At 49.6% G+C, this 17,478-nt stretch overlaps 1 protein-coding gene across 2 annotated transcripts in view; it reads right to left on the bottom strand.

Moving 5' to 3' along the window:
• Positions 1 to 17,478, bottom strand: part of SLC47A1 (solute carrier family 47 member 1) — a 721,842-nt gene that overhangs the window by 302,930 nt on the left and 401,434 nt on the right. For both annotated transcript variants that reach the window (XM_086955002.1, XM_086955001.1), the window contains exon 5: positions 6,101 to 6,143. In XM_086955002.1, coding sequence (XP_086811128.1) covers positions 6,101 to 6,143 — 43 coding nt within the window. The remainder of the gene's footprint in view (positions 1 to 6,100; positions 6,144 to 17,478) is intronic.

Here is a 17,478-nt window from a genome sequence, read left to right as displayed (position 1 = left end):
CAACACCCAAGCACCATGGAGGCAGCCCGAGCAGGCGCAGAGGATGAGCGCAACCCCACAACCACCCTGGACGACCAGCCCGGGACCTCAGGGACAGGGAAGGGCAAGCACAAGAAGAAGAGGAAGACAAAGTTCACTCCGCAGGCGAACAGGATCATAGTCACAGAGGTGATGGAACACTATCAACAACTGTTCGTCACCTCCAACTTGTCATTGGGCACCAAAAATGGAATATGGTGGGACATCATGAACAAGGTGAATGTCGTCGGGGAGCACAAGAGGACAATGAACGAGGTCAAGAGGCGATGGAATGACATCAAGCGGCGAACCAAGGAGAAACTCTCCGCCAACCAGAAGGCAGCAACACAGACTGTAGGTGGGGGCCCAATGCCACACCTCATGCCTGATGACATGAAGGAGCTGCTGTCAACAGTCATCAGTGTGGAGACTGTGGCCGGAGTCGGGGGATCAGACACTGCTCGACAGGACACAACAGAACCGCAACAGGGTGAGTGACCACCAGATACTGGGGGGACGGGTGGAGATGGGCACAATGGCACGCATGCACAATCAAGCAGAGCACAGTGCACACCCACAATGACTCTGGGCCCTCTCTCAGATCTACAGAGTATCACAATGTACAATTCCATGCTGTCTGAATGTCAACATTTACCATGCGGCTACATACATGTGGACACATTGTAATACACCATCTCCCCTTCACTTCGCAGGGGCACCGTCAACATCTCCTGCAGAGGAGTCCCAACCACTCTTAACTGATGACGAGGAGGACGACACCAGCATCGACATCCAAGACATCATTGTCCTCATCCGCCACTCACCTCCAGGATCAGGGCATGCCAGATACATCGAGGAGACCCCACCCACTACCCAAAGCACCCAGCAGGAGGCACCCACAGCCCCGGCACTCCCCCAAGACCCCCAGGAACAACACATGGCCTTCCAACGCCGTGTGCTGGAGTGCCAGAGGGACACCGCAGAGCAGGTGCGGTTGGGCTTCGGCAACATGGCAACCACACTTGACGCCATCCTTGGGTGTGTAGGCCAACTCCATGGTCTCCAACGAGCCCTAACTGATATCGCTGGAGTCATGACAAGGATAGAAGAAAACCTTTCTGTTAAGAGTGGCTCCAGCGATACCAGCCGTGAGCTGGCACACATTCAAAGGCTCATGGAGGACAGGGTGCGGATGGAGGCGGAAAGGATGGCAGCCACCACTGCACATCAGCGGAATGTAGCTGGGATCTACCATGCCCAGCAGATACTCATCATAGCATTGCTGCCACAAGGCGTGGCGATGTTGAATGCTGCTGCCTCACACCATCCACATCTCCGCCCCCTGGTGTGTCTATGCCTCCCTGTGCAGCAGGCCTAACCACTCCGGCACCTAATGTGTCAGTGGCACACAGTGCGGCCGACAATCCACCTCCAGCACCTGATGTGTCAGTGGCACACAGTGCGGCCGACAATCCACCTCCGCACCTGAGGTGTCAGTGGCACATAGTGCCACAGCTGGTACAGCAACTGTCAGGTGCTGATGAGGTTGCGCCTACAATTTGCAGGACTCTGTGATACAGAACTGCATATCCCAGAAGGCCATCCTTCTGGGAGGGACTTAACTGATATAATCGCGCACTACGCATGGAGCGTTGTACGTGATTCCATGTAGGAGTTTGTTCCCGTTTCATAGCGGCATGTATGATGCTCGCTATTCGTGTTTCCTTGGATTTCGTGTTCTCTGCAGAGACGCGAAGGATTAATTACTGTGGTTGCTGGTTGGGCTCTGTTTGAGCCGTCAGGCGCGTTCTGCTCGGCTGAGCGTGAATGCCTCCGTCCCTAGGCACTTTCCGCTTGCGACTGCGGTGGGAGTGCCTCACATCATTTGCCTCCTTGTATGCAACCTTCCTCCCATCAACTACTATTGCCTGCGGCTGCGGGTAAAGGATAGTAAAGTCAGCTTGGCGGAGCAGAAGTGTCCGGCTTATTATTCCCGCTGGGCTCCTTCCGTAACATTGGTGTTAGCGGTATTGATCTCGGAGGACCAGTAAGCTCCCAGGACATCTGGTGCGGATGTCCGGGTAAATAGACCTTGTTTTATTTCATGTTTGGTGTTATACTACCCTGGATTAGTAAACTATAATACTGGGCCAGCTGGTTATTCTGGGAGTCCTTGGTTTGACATTCTGGTGTTTTGGAGCTCATGAGTATCAGTGATTTCTAACATTTTGGTGATCTAATATTTGAATTAGCCTATCAGTCATACTTAGAACACTTACCTGGTACTGGAGTTGGCGTTTTCTTTTGGACTAAAGGGTGTGCGACAGTAGGTATGTATGTTGATCATTGGTGGCTACGTAATAACCTGGTACGGTGGTTTTGAGTCTAATAACGTGTGTCTGATTTTCAGGTGTCAACAACTTCCTACGGTGAGAGAAGTATCTTGCCAGGGAGACAGAGAGAAAGGGTTCGACTCAGGACTAATCCTATTTTAGGTATGGTTCTGACTCTAGTGAGAATTACATGAGAGTAGCCAGGATTTTGTACCATGTTAATTGTTTGCTTGTTTTGTTTCAGGTTTCCCTTTTCCACCGCTGTTCCTACCCTAACCCTATCCCTCGCTTGATTGCCTTTATACTCTGTATACATATTAGTCAGAGTGTGGGGAAGTCAGGAGGTGGACCCCTTTGAGCATCGCCCTGATCCTGAGGAGCTTGATTGCTGTGACAGCAACACCAACAGGTGGGGCAGGGCACACATCCGGGGACGAGGACGTGGATGGGCATGTGATCAGAAAGACTCTGAAGCATTAATTTACGCCCCCTGGCCTGTTCTGGTTTGGTCGCGCACATGGCCTCATTACCTTCCACTGACCCCCGATTCACTCAGATGCACTCACCTTGGACAACGTCATGGATCGCTACATCCTGTTTGATGACCAATGATACGGCGACCAGACTGCAGACTGTACTCCTCCTCTTCCGCAGTACTTGTCTTTCACGGATGGACTCTGGATGGCCCTCCATGGGCCCATATAGTGTAGTGTATTCTGCAGTGCACTGTACCGCTCCAGGTGCGGAACTGCACTGGATGTGCAATAAACATCCAGTGACGCACTGCTGCATCATGTCTTTCATCATTCATGTATGTATGTGTGGATGAATGTAGGGACAGTGATTTCCCTTGTGTCAATGATGCTCATCCTGTGGGATGCCAGTCAGAGGGTGCTACATAGCAATTTGTAAAAATAACAGTTGATGGACAGAATGCAGAACAATGTCATACATTCACCCCAGTACAGAGATCTGGGCCTAAATCCATCGTTGTTTTGCACTCCACACCACCCCAGTTCAGACATGGCCGTATGCAAATCAGCCTTGAGCCTAGCAATTTGTGTCACGGGTCCTGTGGACACCACAACAGGGACACACGCATCAGCCACTTTCTTGTCCGGACATGGACTGAACCACGCAGAGTGCCCACGCGTCTTTTTTGCAAGCCCTGCGCTGGTTCGGCGTACGGCAGGCTAGACCACTCTGCTCATGCTCCCAGGGGGGGGGCTCTTTGCTACCCGTCGCAGGCGTACTCGCTGGTGGTGTGCAGGTCACTGGTCTAGTTGTCAGCATGTCACAGCCACTCCCTGAGGGCAGGTTTGCACGCACACCACACCCACCCGGCACAGGCGTCACAGGCCATGTGACCCCGCAAATATAAGGGGCCGACGACGTCACATACCCCTCTACCGCTGGTAACTGGATGATGGACCCGGGGCCTTGCAGCGGACACAGGCTACCACCACGTAGCATTGACTAGGGTTGGACAGGGTTTGTGGCACACGCTGCATTGCGGCTAGCACAGGCACCCAGCCACGGGACGCTGACTGGGGTTGGACAGGGTTTGTGGCACACGCTGAACTGCGGTCAACACACGCACCCCACCACAGGACGGTGACTTTGGATGCACTGAGTCATTGACACCTTGAGCTGAGGAGCGGGTGTGCAGCCTGCGATGATGCCTCGTCCTGGTGGTCCGGACTGCTCAGGATTTGTGTGCCTTGCTGGACAGCAGTGTAGATCAAACGGGCCTACCGCCACGTGGCCTCACTTCCGGGATCACAGAGTTAGTGGCACCCATTAGGCTGAGCGGCTGTGCAGGCTGCGATGTTGCCGGGTGCCCTGGTTTGTCCTATGCCATGGTATAATCAAGTCGCAGCACCAGACGTGAGACCTGGTGGCCAGAGCAGCGTGGATGCATGTTGTGGAGGGTGCCAAGTCTGCGGATACAGGGCTTGTGGCTTGCAGCAGCACGTGGTGGGCCCTGCAGTCTACACGCCCGTGGCAAAAGGTGAGCAGTGGGGTCCGGGTGTGCATGGGTGGGCATGCTCCAATGAGCAGCGGGAGGGGCTGGGATTCATCTGCCTGGGTGTGCATGGGCGGGCGGGCGATGTTGTCTTGTGCAAGTGTGTGTGCTGTGCCAGTCAGGTCTCTGGACTCTGTTTCAGATGACTGCTCTGTCTTAGATGTGTGACTTGGTGTACTGCTATACGTGCCAGCAAGTAGTTGGAGACACACCAGTGGCAGCAGGTGAGCAGTGTGGCCTTGGTGCGCAGGATCAGCTCTCTCTCTCTCTCCCCCTCTCCTCTTCTCTCTCTCTCCCCCTCTCTTCTTCTCTCTTTCTCCCCCTCTCTTCTGCTCTCTCTCTCTTCCTATCTTTTCTCTCTCCCCCTCTCTTCTTCTCTCTCTCTCTCTCCCCCTCCTCTTCTCTCTCTCTCGCCCCTTCTCTTCTTCTCTCTCTCTTCTTTTCTCTCTCTCCTTCGCTATCTCTTTCTGTCCTTTGATATGTGCAGGACACACCTTCTCATCATGTTTTTTGTCTTGCAGGCTGTGACTGACAGATTGTGTCGAGGGGATCCGCCATGTGTCTGCATTTCATTTCTGTGTTAATTTCAATAAATGTCATTGTTTGCTTTGAAAGTGGATGTGTGATGCTCATTTCTGTGACGACACATAAATGTCACCAGTTGTGATGGTGCGACATCAGGCTGATTATTTCGTACATGTTTCGGTGTAGCTGATGTGGCATGTCATTGGTCGGGGTGCCAGGGAGGGGTGGTCCTGGGTGTGGTGTCGGTGGGTGTTGTGGCCCTCTTGGGTGTCTGTGCTGCATGTTCAGTTTCTCCATGGCATCTGTTTATCTCCAGGTGTGGCTGTGGGCTGTGCTCCCTTTTGTGGTGCAGTCTGTGGTCAGACTTTACACCAGGTCAGAGCATGTGTTAACTTCCTGCTGCTAACGCGCCTTATTGCGTGTTTTGTGTTCTTGTGGCAGATCTGGCTGGTTGTTGTGAATGTTGAGGTGTGGTGTTGTCGTAGCTTTTTGCAAGGGAACGCCTACTCTGCATCTCATTAACGAAAGTTGCTGGGGTCCTCTCTGGCGATCTTTTTTGCGGCTGTCATAGTGGAAAACCTGGTGCTGTGGGCTGTTAGCACCAGCTTGTGAATGATGCGGTAAATTTATCACGACTTTGGCTTTGATAACGTGCTGTTAATTCGGCAATAGATCCTTGTGAATATGCCCCCTAGTTTCTTTTACCTAAACCTGCTTCACCAGCAGCCACGAACGGTGCTGAAGCCTCCATGTTTTTTCTTTCCTATACAGCACTTTCTTAAAGGAACAGCTGGATGTGACATGCAGGGCCAGTATTATGTTTCTGCACCGGGGACTGCAAAAGCGTCTGATATGCCTGTGTCTGGTTGGGTTTGAAGCAGTTTGTGGAAAAGTTCAATAATAGTTGGCCTCTTGCAACAGCAGCCTTGAGGCACAAAGCAGGCTGTTCCTTAAAAGCAGATTTGAGCAAACAGCAGAAAACCAATACTCTGCGCACACACACAAACAATCTAAATTGTACACTTTTGAATAAGGAAAAAAGCAAAGAGGTATATTTACAGAATTATTAGATGGGCATTAACAGTTTTGAATAATAAATCCTTTCTCTTTTAAATGCTGAGCTATGAGATGCACTCTAATTCTTGGGGAAGCATTTTTTTTTATTTGACTTATTGGAGTTTACATATAACATACTTACAGGAAGAGCAGGAAGAAATATCATAACGTACATCTGGGTTAACCTAAAACAAAAACAGACAAAGACTTTTAACTAGGTTTGGCTGGAAAGGAACATTGAAGTATCACTGATAAAATAATTACACAGTTGCATGTTGCTCCATGTCACAGGCTTGCATCTTTGAATCGTTTGTGTTTTTTTAGAACGTTATGTGACAGGGAAAGTGAAATCGTTTGCATATAGCAGATAGTTTTCACTGACTTAGTCTTCGCTGTGGGGCACCACTAAATGGGTGCAGAATGGGTCAGTATGCTGTATCATAGCGAAAGGGTTAAGTTCAGCCCAGCCGCAAACTCAAGGTCTAAGGGGCATATGTACAATGAAGTGGCGGAATTGTGGTTAGCCTCCTGGGCTTAATGAAACGGTTCGTCACTACGGAAACGGGAAGGCTGCACCATATTTAGAAGAATGTGATGCAGCCTTGCGTTTCCCCCCTGTGACGGCGCTACGTTTAACAACGTAGCGCCAACGCAGGCCCCCCTGCACCAGAGTGCAAGCATGTCTGTGTTCAGGGAGGCTTGGTTAAGTGTAGGAAGGTGTCTCTTCCTGTACATAAACAATCCTAAAATGCCATTTTGTCACTTTCATGTGTGATACTGCATACAGCACACATGAAAGTGACAAAATGGCATTTATAAAAATGGTTTGTTTATGTACAGGAAGGGACACCTTCCTACACATAAGCAATCCTCCCCTGCACACAGACACCCTTGCACTCTGGTGCAAGGGTGCCTGTGTTCTGCATTTGCTTTTGGCATTTAGCTTTTTCCATGTGTGTGCACAAGGCCGCACACAAGGAAAAAGAAAAACGAGGAGAAATAATGCATTTCTCCTCGTTTGCCAACTTAGGACCAGGATTTTCCTGGTCTTAATGTTGGCACTCCCTCCTATGTACGCCACCCTTGTACAAAAAGTGGTGGTCCTGTGGCGATAGGGACTTCTACATATGCCCCTAACTGTTTGAAGCCAACTAGGTGGCAATCAGCCTGCATTTGACAAGGAGGTAGAGCTCCCCTGCAGGCAAGTGCAGTGAGTGACTACATCCACTCAGGATGTTGACCCCCTTTCCTGCCATTCACTTTTCCATTATAGAAAAACACAAATGCCAGTGCTGAGACTGCAAGATAGAACTGTTTTTTGGAAAAGACTTTATGAACGTAACATAATAGCCTGCTTTTTGACTTGCAAAAATCTACTTTTACTATACTTTTCTAGTCATCATTCAATTATTTGAACACATAATTACTTGTGCATGAAAATACATAAAAATCACACATAGAAAATATATACAAATATGTACAATACCATTCAAAAAATTGAAACTGACACACCATCACTTTAAACACACTTTTGGCCAAAAAACATTCATTCCACATTCAAACTCTCCACACCCATCCTACAAAGGTCCCGGTATCAACAATACCTGAAAATACAAATAAAGCAAATTTTCAATACAAACTAATTTTTTTGTGTACTTTCTTTCACCCTAATTAGGAAAAATGTGCCTCCCTATTTACAACATTATATTCTATGTGACACGGGACCGGATCGGTCGACGCGTTTCGAACCCAGAAGATTCAAGGGTTCTCCTGAGGACCAACAATTTCTACAAAAAACAAAAATAAGCAAACTTTTAGGCTTATTCTGGTCTCAAAGTCTCAAAGACTATGGCCATCTGCCTATGAGGCACCCCTCTTATCACTATCCTACCTTTACTCGTCAAGGTCAATGCTCAACATCTATATGGAACGGTTTCATTCCAAGATGCATAGCAAGAAGGAGTTAGAAAGAAACATAAATCACTTTTTGACAACGCACAGACCCTAGTGGTTGCTGTCATTAAGTCCAAATTATAACACTACCTACCCGCTCATATGCGCGGGTCCTGTCTCAATAGGCAGCTTAACCTCCTGCAATACAAGACCATGGCATGTGACACATGCGTTGCGATGGTAATTCGTCGGCTAAACTCACTCTACGTCTCTTACCCTGCCACAGGAGTGTTGTTGACTGTTGATTAAGTTCAGAGAATTCTGAACGGGGCAGCTCATAGAGGGTGTCCTGCATCAGCTACAAGCACCGTGGGAGCACTACCATTTTGAGAAGAGCTATTTTCCCCATTAAGGATAATTGGAGGGAGTTCCAGAATTGTATGGACGGTTGTAATCCAGCAATAACCCTTCCCATGTTGAGATCACATTATTGCTTTCATGCCCGGTGATATTAACCCCCAGATATTAAATATTATCTTTCTCCCATTGTAGACCAATATTCAGGAGCTCTTCAGCCTGGCAGGTAGCTAATAGCCCTAACCGGAACAACATCGACTTTTGCAGATTTATCTGGAGCCCCTAGACCTCCTGCGACTCCTGCATTACCCCTAAGAGAATTGGGATTGAGTCCTCAGGTTTTCCAAGGTAAACCATGGCATCATCAGGGTAGAGTGAGATATGCTCTGTGTTGCCCACTGGGATCCCCCATTCTTGAAGAGCCTGTGGCACAAGTTACTTACCTTCGGTAATGATATATCCGTAAGAAACAGGAGCTAGTGTTAGATTCCTTACCTTAGAATATCCCCAGGCGTCAGACTGAATCCGAAAAGTTTTGCGTAGCAGTACCCCTGCGCGTCGGTAGGCGTAGTCTGCGGCTCCGCGTCCGCTGCCGGCACCGTGATCTGTTTCTTACAGATATATCGTTACTGAAGGTAAGTAACTTGTGCATCTGAAAGAAACAGGTTAGTGTTAGATTCCTTACCTTAGAATAGATACCCCAGCAATACCAACCCCGGTGGTGGGTCTGTGAACCAAGATCACACCATAAAGTCCTGGAGAACGGAACGGTCGAAAAAGCCATCTCTCGGACTTGGCTGTCCAGGCAGTAGTGCTTAGCAAACGTGTGCAGCGAGGCCCACGTATCTGCCTGACAGATGTCCTGCAAGGGGACTACCCGACCCAGGGCAGTAGTAGCCGCCGTGGCCAGAGTGGAATGGGCCCTCAGCCCGACAGGAGGCTCCTTTTTCGCCAAGGAGTAACAGAACTTAATGCACAACACGACTCACCGAGAGATGGTCGGCTTGTGCACCACCCGTCCTTTCTTCGCGCCCACGTAACCAACAAAGAGCTGGTCGTCCACCCGGAACTGGCGTGTGCGGTCTAGATAAAAGGAGAGCGCACGTTTTGGGTCCAGACGGTGGAGCCTCTCTTCCTCTTTCGAGTGATGCGGAGGCGGAAAGAAGGTGGGCATGGTGATGGACTGCCCGATATGAAAGGCTGTAACCACCTTGGGTAGGAAAGAAGGACGAGTTTTCAAGAAAACTTTGTCCGGATGGACAGAAAGCAAAGGAGGTTTAGAAGATAGAGCCTGGAGCTCACTCACTCTCCTGGCAGAGGTGATGGCAACCAGCAATGCAGTCTTAAGAGTCAGAAGACGAAGAGGGCAATCATGAAGTGGCTCAAAAGGAGAGCACGTCAAATAGATTAGAACAAGGTTAAAGTCCCACTGAGGCATCACGAAAGGAACAGGAGGAAACGTGCGTGATGCCTTTCAAGAATCTATTTACAACAGGGCACTTGAAAAGAGAAGGCTGAAATGGCAGAGAGGTAGCCCTTAATAGTGCGCAGAGCAGAACTCTGCTGAGCAAGAGAAAGGAGGAAGACGAGAACCTCAAAAAGGGGGGCAGAGAGTGGATCAACAGCCTTTGCTGAGCACCATGCCCAAATTTGTTCCACCTGCAGGCGTATACCAATTTCGTGGAGGGACACCTGGCTGCCACATCACAGACTTCAGGAGGCAAGTCAAATGGCCTCAACTGCCGCCTCTCAATCTCTATGCATGAAGGTGGAGGCTGGACAGGTTCGGTGGAGGATCGTCCCCTGCTGCTGCGACAGAATGTCCTCCTGAAGAGGCAGGCGAATCGGGGGATCGACTGACATGCTGAGTAGCTAGGGATACCAGTATCTTCGTGCCAAGTCTGGAGCCAAAAGGATTACTTGGGCCTGGTCGTGCCTGATCATCTTCAGTACTCTGGGCAGAAGTGGTATAGGCGGAAAGGCGTACAACAGACCGCAGCTCCACTCGCGACGAAAAGCGTCTCCGAGCGAGTGCCACCTTGGAAATTCCAACACGTAGAACTGATGACATTGCGCGTTCTCTTCGGTGGCGAATAGATCTACCCAAGGCTCTCCCCACTGCTGAAAGAGGCCTTGTGCCACGTCCGAGTTCAGGTGCCATTTGTGATCCATCATGCACCGGTGGCTGAGTTTGTCCGCCCTAACGTTCAGGGAACCTGCCAGGTGTTGAACCACCAGGTTGACGCCCTGGTGTTCCAGCCATTTCCAGAGGCGCATATCCTCCTGACAAAGGGTCCACGACCCCACCCCGCCCTGTTTGTTGCAGTGCCACATGGCGGTGGTGTTGTCCGCGAGCACCTGCACTACACATACCCGGACAGAGTGAAGGAATGCTTTCAGTGCAAGCCGGATCGCCCGCAGCTTCAGAAGGTTGATGTGGAGCCGGGACTCTGCCAGAGACCAGAGGCCTCTAATCTCCCACTCCCCCATGTGGCCTCCCCATCCCAGGAGGGACGCATATGTCACTACTATGTGCTCCGGTTGGGGAAGGGAGAGAGATCTGCCGCTGACCCAATCGCGGTCCGTGAGCCACCACTGCAACTGTCTCGCAATGCCCTCCGAGATCAGGACGTGGTCGGACAGGTTGCCTTGATGCTGTGCCCAATGAAACTTCACGTCCCACGGCAGAGCCCGCATCTGCTACCTGGCGTGATGCACCAGGAGGATGCAGGAGGCCATCACCCCCAGGAGCCGCAGCGTAAACCTAACCGAGACCTGGGATAAAGGCTGAAAGATCGGAATCAGAGCCTGAATATCCCGAACCCGCTGTCCAGAAACGCTCCTATGAAAAGGAGCTTCTGAGAGGGGCACAGGTGTGAATTCGGCATGCTGATGGAGAAACCCAGCGAATGCAGGAGGTCGGCAGTAGTCTGGAGGTGGGAGATGACTGTCTGGGGCGAGCCCGCTTTCAACAACCAATCGTCGAGATAGGGTAAGACTGAAACCCCTAATCTGCGCAGATGACCTGCGACCACCGCCATCACTTTCGTGAACACCCGTGGGGCACTGGCAAGGCAAGGGGAGCACGGTAAACTGAAAGGGTTCGTGGCCTACCGTGAACCACAGGTAACGCCAGTGGGCCGGCCGGACCGGGGATGTGAAAATACGCGTCCTGCAAGTCCAACGCTACCATCCAGTCTTCTGGGTCCAGGGCAGTTAGGACCTGAGCCAAAGTCAGCATCTTGAACTTCTCCTTCCGGAGAAAGCCATTGATGCTCCGTAGGTCCAAGATAGGGCGTAGGCCTCCTTTGCCCTTCTTAGGGACCAGAAGGTAGTGGGAATAGCAACCACGTCCTACTTCTGGCCCAGGAACGCGCTCGATGGACCCTTGGCCAAGAGGGCAGTAACTTCCTCCTGCAGAAGTTGCAAGTGATCCCCCGTTATGCGGTGGTACTGCGGTGGCATGGCTGGAGGGGTCGACTCGAAGGGGAGGGAGTAGCCCCTTCGGACGATTTGCAGCACCCAACTGTCTGATGTGATGGTACGCCAGTGGAGGAGGTGATGGTGAACCCTGCCCCCCACTAGCGTAGAATGGGTCTGAAAGCTCGGACTAGGAGGACTTTGAGGCAGATGCTGCGGGGACGGATGTGGACTAGCCTTGCCGTTGTCCCCCGGCACCGCCACGGTGGTTACCTCGTCCGCAACCACGTTGAGGTAGGTTCTGCGGCCTGTGGCTAGCTGGACGTGTGGGTGCACCCCTTCCTTGGCCATGAAAGGGGCGAAAGGCAGATGTTTGCTGGCGTTGGCCAAGGCCCAAGGACTTGGCCGTAGCCCTGGAGTCCTTGAAACACTCCAGTGCACTGTCCGCCTTGTCACCAAAGAGGCGACGGCCATCAAAGGACATGTCCGTAAGGGTGGCTTGGACATCCCCCAAAAAGTTGGCAGACCTCAGCCAGGCGTGGCGGCGAACCACCACTGTCGTCGCAATCGCCCTACCCAGCGAGTCCGTGGTATCAAGTCCACATCATATTGAATAGCGTGCTGCATCCCGTCCCTCTGCTAGCGCTTGGGTAAGCTTTGCCTGGACCTCCAATGGGCAATGCAGCAGCACTTCCGCAACCGTTTTCCCACAGAGAGTGGGTGTAACGTCCCAAATGGCAGGCAGTGTTGACAGACCGCAACCCCAAACTCAGGGAGGAGAACAGTTTCTTCCCAAACTGATCGCACCTTTTGGATTCCCGATCCGGAGGAGAGGTCGGGAATGCGGTCTGGGAGGTAGAGGCCTGGATCACCAGGATCTCGGGAGTGGGGTGAACAGACTGGAAGCTGGGGCTGGGCGGTGGCGTCGGGCCACGTTCCGATCTACGGGAAGGCCCGTAGAGGGCTTGGACCAGGTGCCCACCAGAACATCAGTGAGGGCTTCGTTAAATGGCAGGTTTGAACACCTCAGTGAGGAGGTTAGTCCTCAAGGCCGCAACAGGGAACTCAAGAGCCAAGGCCTTGGCTGCCCTAGTCAACACCACGCTGTAAGCAGCACCCTCCTCCATAGCCACAGTAAATGGGGAGACAAATCAAGTGTCAGGCGAAGTGTCCAGACCACTGGCCTCCCACAGCTCGTCTTGCCCAGTACTGGTGGCTCAACTGGCACTGTAGTGCCAGAGGGTCCTCAGACCCCTCCCAGTTCTCCTTGTCATCCATTTCCTGATAGTCAGAAAAAAACTTATGGAGCCGGGTCATTGGTGAAGGGCTCACCGATCGGCGTCGAAGACGGCGCCGGGTGGCGCCGGTCCGACACCGTATCCGGACAGGGGCTGGAAACCAGGGACGACGTCGTCTGGGGACGGCGTCGGGGGCGACACTCTAGGTTACGGCGCCAGCGGAGGGGTCGTAAGGTCGACCAGCGTCGTCACGGATCCAGGTCTGGATCCTGAGTAGCCCTGCGGCATTGGGTCTGGAGTCGTCGACGGCGCCGAGGTCGGAGCCGCCGGCCCGCTAGGGCTCCTAGACGGACCCGCGGGGCTCGAAGGCGCCTCGGCGGGTTCCGACGGAGTGAAGCACGACCTCATGGCTGAGAAGAAGGCACTAATCTCCTCCGGCGTCGCGTGCAGCCCAGGGACCGGCCGGTGTGGAACTGGACGAGGCGCTTGCGGCTCCGGCGTAGCCGCGTGGGCGGTGTCGCCCGAACCCCCGGCCGCGTCGAGTGAGCAACTATAACAGAACAAATGCCATGGCTGAGATTTTCGCTTGGCCAGATGAATATTTGAAAAAGATGGCTGTTTTGAGTGAAGCAAACACAACCTCTTTAGAACATAGCGGCGCATAAATTTTAATAATACCTCTTTGTTGATTTTTTCTATTTCAAAACGCTTATTTTTTAGTGCATGGAAATACAAAGTGGTTTTATATACAATATATACAACATTTAAAGTGAAGAAAACGAAAATCATTTATACACTACAAACATACTTAGGCCTCACAATCATACATGACTCATTCACACATAATACCAACACGAATTCAGTAAATAGAAAAGGAAATTGGGTCCCACAATTCTGGTCTGTTATATACAACAATTGGAAAAAATCAGTTTGCGTTTTGCAAAAGTTTTAAAGTCTTTTAAAACGTCAATCAAACTGAAGATTTAAACTTCTCAAATGTTGGGGAAACGTTGTGGACATGAAATTTAAGCCAGATGCGGGACCACGCTGGTCGACGCGTTTCGAACCCCTGTTAGTTGTGGGGTTCTCCTCAGGACCAAATCAGTTGCTGCAAACAACAGGAAAAACACTGTTTTAGAACTAAGGTCTGGGAAAACAATAAAAAAGACAATAAAAAAGACAAGACCCCCTGTATCTGTCGTGACCAGTAACCAAATCGTACCTCAAAATCTTGACCCGTGGTCCAGAAAGCCAAAGTCTAGTATTTCTAGTATTTCCAAACAGAAGTGCGCAAGCTGTGAAGGAATCCGAAATAAAAATCAAAATGATGAAGAGGCGCATCGTGTCAACCCCCACCATTCAGTCTCACTCATTCACTCTGAGCTACGTGTGTGCGAGCGGTGTGTACCTGCTAACATCCGGGCGTCTGCCTCGCCATAGTGGAGAAAACCTTCCTTGTTGCTAGCGGAGTATTCGGCTGAAAGAGAAACGTAAACAATCAGCCTGTCGGGTGTGGAAACGCATTGGGTGCTTGTAGCGGTTGTTGAGAAAGACGTGATCCTACCGATTAACAGCAGCACTGGCACCTATAGTCGAGCGTCGGAATCAGTCACAGGCACTCGCTGGGTAGTAACTCCAGTGACTTCCTGGTTGGGAGGCAAGTATTAACAGCGCTGGGACTTGTAGTTGGAGAGAGGGATTCTGGGAGTTGTAGTTCGACTGCGCATTGGCATAGTTCTTAGGGAAACTCAGCCATAAAGGAGTTCGAGTCAGTTGCTGTCTAGATTGCAGATTTCAAGGAAAAGATTAATCTGCCTATGGGTTGGGTCATTGTACTGAAGGTGTAGAAGTGAAGGTGTTTAATTTGGTTTATACATTTCGGAGATTTCATTCAGGCCCCTTATCGCTGTGTTGAATTTCATTATTAACAGCGCTTCGCGCTGGCATAGCTTGGCATCAAGGTCACCGCCGCGTGGATCCCTTTCCACCTTGGAAAGGACTGTCCATTTCAGGTCTTTTTGTTCATGTTTGTGATTGTTCCAGTGGTTGACAAGTGGGGCATTTTCCACTTTTCTGCGGATGCGAGACTTATGTTGGGTGATGCGGTTTCTGACTTCTTGTGTGGTTTTCCCAATGTAAACCAGTGAGCAGGGACAGACTATGGCATAAACCACATTTTTGGTTTTGCAGTTTGTAAATGTTTCATGCTTCCAATGGATGTTCTCATGAGTGAAAACCGAATCTTCAATGGTCTCGTCACAGCAGGTACAAGTGCCACACTTATGGTGTCCTTGGGTGGGTGGTGGTCCGAAAATACTTCTCAGAGTAGGGATTTTGGCAATTGCGAGGGCGGCTCTGACTATATGGTTCGCAACGCTTTTCTCCTTTTTGAACGCAAACAGTGGAGGCGAATTGAAGTCGTCATGGAGATCTTTCAACAAATGCCAGTTTGTCATGATGAGTTTTTTGTATTGGTTTGCTGCTGGACAGAAAGTAGTGACGCACACTAATCTTTTAGAGTCAGGTTTAGTTCTTTTTTCCAGTAGGGTTTCTCTTGGAGTCCACCAGGCTCTTTTAAGGGAATTTTTGAGCAATTTTTTAGGGTATCCTCTTTGAGTGAGGCGATCTTTTAGAATACCTGCATGTTTAAAGTACTCCTCTTTGTTCGAACAGTTACGTCGAATTCGGAGAAATTGTCCGAATGGTAAATTTTGTCTTAAGCTGCGGGGGTGGTTACTGGTGAAATGTAGAGCTTTGTTCCTGTCTGATGGTTTCCGGAATAAGGTGGTGCTTAGGTTTCCTTCATGAGAATCTACTTTCACGTCCAAAAATGTAATGGATTCATTGGATGCCGTCACTGTAAATTTGATATCTGGAGTTTTGTGCCAAGCCAATCTACAAAATGATTAAGATCTTCATATCCTCCTGTCCAGGTAAAGAAAATATCATCAATGAAACGCATATAGTTGGAAATGCAGTTACTGAAAGGATTATTGTTATAAACAAACTTCATTTCGAATAATCCCATGAACATCACTGCTAGTTCAGGGGCAAAGGGGCACCCCATCGCCACGCCCTTTATTTGATAGAAGAACTCAGCATCAAAAGTGAAAAAGTTTTTCTGTAATGCAAAGCGGGCCAGGTCCAGTATAAAGTCAGTGGGTACTCTCACTGGTCTTACCCTGTTCTCCAAGAAGAATGCCAATGTTTCCAGTGCCTGATCTTGCGGAATCTGGGTGTAAAGTGACACCACATCAAGCGTCACAAGCAGTTGTCTCTCACTGTCAAAATGTATGGTGGCTATTCTATTCAAGAAGGCAGTCGTATCCTTCAAATGGGCTGAGATAGTCTCAATGAACGGTTTTAAAAAGAAATCGATATATTTGGCTACTGGTTCGAACAGTGACTCACAGCCCGAAATTATGGGGCGGCCTGGTGGATTTATTTCGTCTTTGTGCATTTTAGGGAGCACATAAAACACTGGTGTTCTGGGATTTTTTTTTTTTTGGTAAAAAAATTTGCTCCTTGGGCCCGACAAAGCCTTGCTCATGGCCTTTCTGGATCACCTCAAACATTTGATTTTTTATTTCCATGGTAGGGTCCTTTCCAATACGCCTGTAGCAGTTATCATTTAGTTGTCGATGTACCTCTTGTTTGTATTTGTTAATGTCCCAGATGACAATAGCTCCGCCTTTTTCGGCCTGCTTGACAACTACTGTGTTGTCATTTTTTATAGTTGATAATGCCTCTTTTTCAGCTTTAGGTATATTGTATTTCACATAGTTTTTCTTTTTTTCAATTGATGAAATTCCAGACAATATGGTATGTTCAAATGTTATCACCTCTTTTAGGCCCTTTGGGGCAAAATGACGATTTTCTTGAGGCCAGTGGTCTCCTCTTGTTGATCTGTCTCTGAGTCTTTGAAGAAAGTTTTGAGCCGAATCTTGCGACAAAATTCTAAAGTCTCGAGTTTCATCTTAACAAAATCGGTCGGTCTAGATGGAACAAAATTAAGACCTTTAGTAAGAATTGCTGTTTCCGCTGGTGTGAGGGTCCTATCCGATAAATTGTAAATTGGTGATTTGTTTAGCTCCTGTAATATTGCCGCCGTGTTCTCATTTCCCATGGTTGGGGAAAGCGAATTCGGCCTCTGCCTCTTTGTGAGCCTCTCCCTAAAAAAGGCGTTTGATTTTGTTGTTGTTGTTGTTGATGGTCCGGTGGATTACTTTGTCTATTCTGAAAGGGCCTACTGGTATTATCCGGGTCGCTTCCAGAGGATGACGTAGTATCAGAGAAAGTCACAAATTTCCGGCGTGAACGTCCTTGGTTGTCTTGTAAGAAACGACGTGAATTTGAGCGGGTATAAAAATCCTTGTTCAAATAGGGGTAGATTGATTCCAGCGAAAAATTCTTTTCGTCTAGCTCAAATTTGTTGTTTTTTTGAGTTACCGTGTAATCTTTGAATTCCAAGATATCTTTATCAATTTTGTCCAGCAGTGCTTTGGAATCTGTGATCAATTGAGTATTCTCAATTTCCCTTTGTAGTGTAGCTATTTCCTCCAATTCCTTAATGGATATTCTATGCGCGGTTTCAATAGTAAGGACCATGAGG

This window comes from Lissotriton vulgaris, chromosome 2_1 (assembly GCF_964263255.1).
Source record: "Lissotriton vulgaris chromosome 2_1, aLisVul1.2, whole genome shotgun sequence".
Lineage (NCBI taxonomy): Eukaryota > Metazoa > Chordata > Amphibia > Caudata > Salamandridae > Lissotriton > Lissotriton vulgaris.
Note: the sequence above shows the minus strand (reverse complement) of the source record. Positions and strands in the feature narration are given on the sequence as shown.